The 4304-nt window shown below is 56.3% G+C and overlaps 1 protein-coding gene across 2 annotated transcripts in view; it reads right to left on the reverse strand.

The window, feature by feature from the left end:
- Positions 1–1285: 1285 nt before the first annotated feature.
- The window catches only part of mdfi (MyoD family inhibitor), a 21416-nt gene continuing 18397 nt past the window's right edge, over positions 1286–4304 (reverse strand). For both annotated transcript variants that reach the window (XM_086168873.1, XM_086168874.1), the window contains exon 5: positions 1286–4304. This exon is cut by the window's right edge and continues 361 nt beyond it. In XM_086168873.1, the coding sequence (XP_086024999.1) occupies positions 4212–4304 (93 nt within the window). In that variant the 3' untranslated portion in view covers positions 1286–4211.

The following is a 4304-nucleotide window of genomic DNA, read 5'->3' on the forward strand; positions in this document are numbered from 1 at the left end:
AGTGGACGTGACATTTTCAGGGTTTAATTCACACGTCTCAGCCGCGTCTGATGAGGGAAGCAGTTTCCACGTCCTCCTCGACGACGACGAGGAGGGAAGTGAGAAGCTGAAAACGGGAAATTCTGCAGCGCCCGGCCGTGGAAAGGAGACACGGAGACACGACGCCGTCACCTTGTTCTCCCGTTTGCTCGGCCCGCGGGCTGTCGGGACGCCTTCATCACAACGGCTCGGGACGCTCAGGGGCTGACCGAGCTGCCATTATAAGACAAAACAGCACAGCACGTGTGTGTGTGTGTGTGTGTGTGTGTGTGTGTGTGTGTGTTTGCCAGTGCTCAGCCATCTTGATTTTGCTCCATGTCCTACAGACGGTCCCAGCGCCCCTCCAGGAGCGCAGAGCTGCTGGTGCGTCCAGGGCCGGCGCTGGGCTGAAAGGGAAAGATGAGCTCCAGCTCCTCGCCGCTGCTCTTCTGCTGGGCCGAAAACTCAGAAACACCCGCCGCTCCCGCCTTCTTCTGGCCTCATGGTAACCACCATCCCCCCCCTCGCTCGCCCTGTCGCTCCTTTCAAACACCCGCAGGGTCAAAAATGGCCCTATTCCCTTTGTATATGTTTTCCAGAATGTTTCCGTACGTCTGGATGGCTCGAATGCCACCTTGAGATCCGGAGGCTGCGGTCGCAGCCAGTCGCGTCCCACCAGAGGAACCGGGCTGCCGCCTTTGGCCGACTCCGTCCGTGCCATCTTCTCCAGAGGAGAGTCTCAGAGGAAGATCCTCCTCCACGCGCGCGCTTCAAAATCCAGGTATTGTGTTTCAGCCCGGCGTAATTGCAGGAACAGATAGTGTTGCGAGGAGGAAGTCATCCATCGCTCTCATTTAACATGGTTCAGGTGGAAGTCTGCGAAGGCCGGGCCCGTCGAGACACAGCTGCTGAGTAGATTTTCCCCTCGACCGTGATACGGCGGCGCCCGGAGAGCCCTCGCTCCGCTATCTCCCGGCGATGTGCGTCGGGAGGACGGGTGCGACGGGCGCTGTGTTTTAGTCATTTCGCCCGTCCCTTAAACATCTGCAAAAGAGCCGTCTGGAGGGGGGTTAAGGAGAGGACAAGCAGAGGTGAAGACAGGAAAATGAATCTGGCACGGCGGCGAGAGAGTGGAAGGGTGGACGTGCATCTTCTCCGCAGACGCGCCCTCGTCCTCCGAGCCTGACGAATAACAACAATAATAAAAGCCGTTATTCGAAAGGCCGGCGAGCGAAGTGGAAAGAATGAAGCGGGAAACACGCGGCTGAAGTTCACATTGTTTATTGAGTTTTACACCGGGAGATTCGAATGTGACTTCCAGAACAGCAACTGGAACGGACATGACGTGGGGGGGGCGAGGAGATGTAAACAAGACGACATGATAGTGGACTACGGTCAAGTAACGACTCCGCCGGCGGCCATCTTTAAACTCTCACGTCAGCGCGGAGATTTCGGATCCAGGCCAGGAGCCGCCGAGACGTCCGCGAGAAACCGAGGCCGGAGAAACAATGAAGGAGTGAACGAAAGCGACCGACCCGGCTGCGGCGCCGGGACAGCGCGGTGGTCGCCGCTCCGGAGCCGGGGGATAAAAGCACGTCTGGTGCAAATTCAGATCTGTGTTTCCAGATCATCTCTAAACTCAGGGATTGTCGGAGCGCTGAGAGGCTCTCCTCTTACAGGCGCAGCTCTCGCTCCAAACCAAGCCATCAGTCATACCGCCGGTCCGCCTCGGGATGGGCCAGCCGCCTCGACACACACACACACACACACACACACACACACACACACAGCAGAGCTGCTCTCCGCATATCCACAATTTGTATCGTTTAATCCGGTGAAACTCGACCTCCGCGACGCCTTCAGACGCGGCGTGCGGCTGCACTTTGTCACCGCGCTTCGCTTTCTGACAGCGACACTGATTCATAGCAGGACCGGCCCGAGCCAACGGCTCCTGGACATCTTCATCCGGGCGCTGGCGTCTTTTCCCAGCCAGACCGGAGGAGAGCCTGGAGTTGAATGTCTCAGGAACCCAATGGACTGGAACCGACCGCCTCTGATTGGAGGAGGGACGCGCCTTTGGCCCGACGGTCCCGATTCAGCCTTCGTTTGGGAACGAGAGATACTTTCGGTGCGCCGATTTTGCATCGGCCGTGTTCGAAGCACTAATCTGATCAAAACAAGTGTAAAGTGAGAGCTTCAGGTTTGTACTGGAACCCGTCTCCGGGGGATTTGTCGAGGATCAAGCTCGCAGCCGGCGAAGAGGCTGTGGAGGCGACTTAATCCGTCGATTCGCCGCCTCAAAGAGCCCCCCCCGCGTCACGCTTTAGCATCGTCAGATGTTAGCTGGCAATGTTGTGGCACTTTGAGTGATGAGCTGTGAATTTCATGGAGAAGGAACCTCGAGGCCATCCCGTTCTGCCTCCGCTACTGCTGACATTTTCATGACCGCCATCTTTCTTTGGTTTGACGGCAAAATCAGAATCCGGCCCTCATGGAAGCGACGACCCTGAGCCAACCCGGCCTGTGGAGAGGACTTCACCCTTGCTGCCGCACGCCGATGGCAGCAGAGCACAAGGTGCTAATCGTACCGCGAGCGGCGACACGGCGTTTAGCGTCAACAGGGACGAACCGCCAACCTTCAGATCGGCGCGGCGGCGGCGTGTGAGCGAGTGCCACTTTCAACTGTCGTGACGAGTTACGCCAGCGACATTTCGCTCACGTTTGCGGCACAACATATATATTTTATTCTTGCCTCCAATTGTTGACGGCTGTGGATTATTCAGGATTCAAAGGATCTGTTTTGTGGGACCGGTTGGCGTGGCGACGGAGAACACGCCAGACGGCGCCGACAGACCGAAGAAAGACACTGAAATCACTTCGGAACGTAACATTTTATAAATCCAGTTCTCCCTTCATAAAAAATATCTCTTTGTCTCCCGCTGTCGAGAAAATATCGCTTTCCAGGACTTTCCAGGATTCGGGGCTTTAACGCGGCTGAAATACGGATCCCGATCGCTCCGGTTCACACGCAAACGTCTCCGGCCTTCCCTCGGGCGATTACAAACAGCCGCTTTAGCATAGCACAAACCCTCCTATGTACAACAATTACAGGTCTACAAACTACGGTCCAGTAAATTAACTCTAGTATCTCCAGGAAGAAAAAAAAAAAGATTGCACAAACAGCATTTGATCGAGGAGGAGAGAGATTTTTGCATCAAGTTACGTCTTTGGTATAAATGCTCGACGGATGTGGGTGAAGAGGTATTGAGTTGGAGAAGGCGCTCGGGCGGCTAACCGAAGGCGTAGCGCTCAGACGGCCAGAATCACCGGAGGAGCGAAACGTCTGCCCGGCGGCAGCCCGGAGAGACCTCGCAACACGGAAATGTGATTTTCACATTCAAGGAGAAATGCAAACATCTAACTACAGATCTACAAAACGAGGATTAATAGAGATCGAGTAAAGGCGAGGAATCTACTCCAGAGTTCAGGCGCTGAGCTAAGACGAGGACATTTGTTCGCACAGCAACAACGTGACAGAAAAAGGTATTCAAAAAAAGAAGAAGAAGAAGAGCAGTCTTCCTCCCGGCCTTTAACATCTCAACCCCTTCAGATGAGGAGGACGCGACGAGAAGCCCCGAACGTACTGGTAAACACGGCGTGAAACACCAAATGAGGAGAGCCTTCGGGTTGACGACTCCTCCTTCACATGTTCAGCCACGGACGGAAGCGAGGAGGCGGAACGAGCCGCCGCTCGGCGCCGTCCACCGCCGAGAGTCCTGATGGACGAAAGCTATTTGTCTAATATTGCCACGAGCCGCCGTCGTGTACATTTCCACGTGGACGACGCACAGCTGGATTCCACATCAGCCTCCTGGCTCGCGTGCGCGTGCGATCTAACCGGGCCACTCTGACCTCGCCGAGGACGGGAAGACGGACGAGTCCAGAGCCTCCGTTTTTCCATTATCCCGCCGCGCTTATCAGGAGAAACGCTGAAATCCAGTTAAACCGAGCCATTTTCTCATTTGACTTTGGAGGTCATTTTCCACGCTCGGGCGGGCCTCACCGAGGCGGCACAAGGGGCTCCATTGTCACAACCCGGAGCTCCGGTCTGCGCCGACGCCCGGCGCTCCCGGCCGAGAGACGGATGAGTGACGGCGAGGACAAAACGGGGCGGGCCGGCGTCCCACGGCCGATCAATGAAGGCGGGCGGGATTCTCCATCGACTGAGTCTCGGCCCGACGAACCCTGTGAGAGACATCGGAAATTTCGCGGGGCCAACGAGGAAA

Source organism: Fistularia commersonii, chromosome 21 (genome assembly GCF_037954325.1).
Source record: "Fistularia commersonii isolate RoL2024-O1a breed Wild chromosome 21, RoL_Fcom_v1.0, whole genome shotgun sequence".
Taxonomy (NCBI): Eukaryota; Metazoa; Chordata; class Actinopteri; order Syngnathiformes; family Fistulariidae; genus Fistularia; species Fistularia commersonii.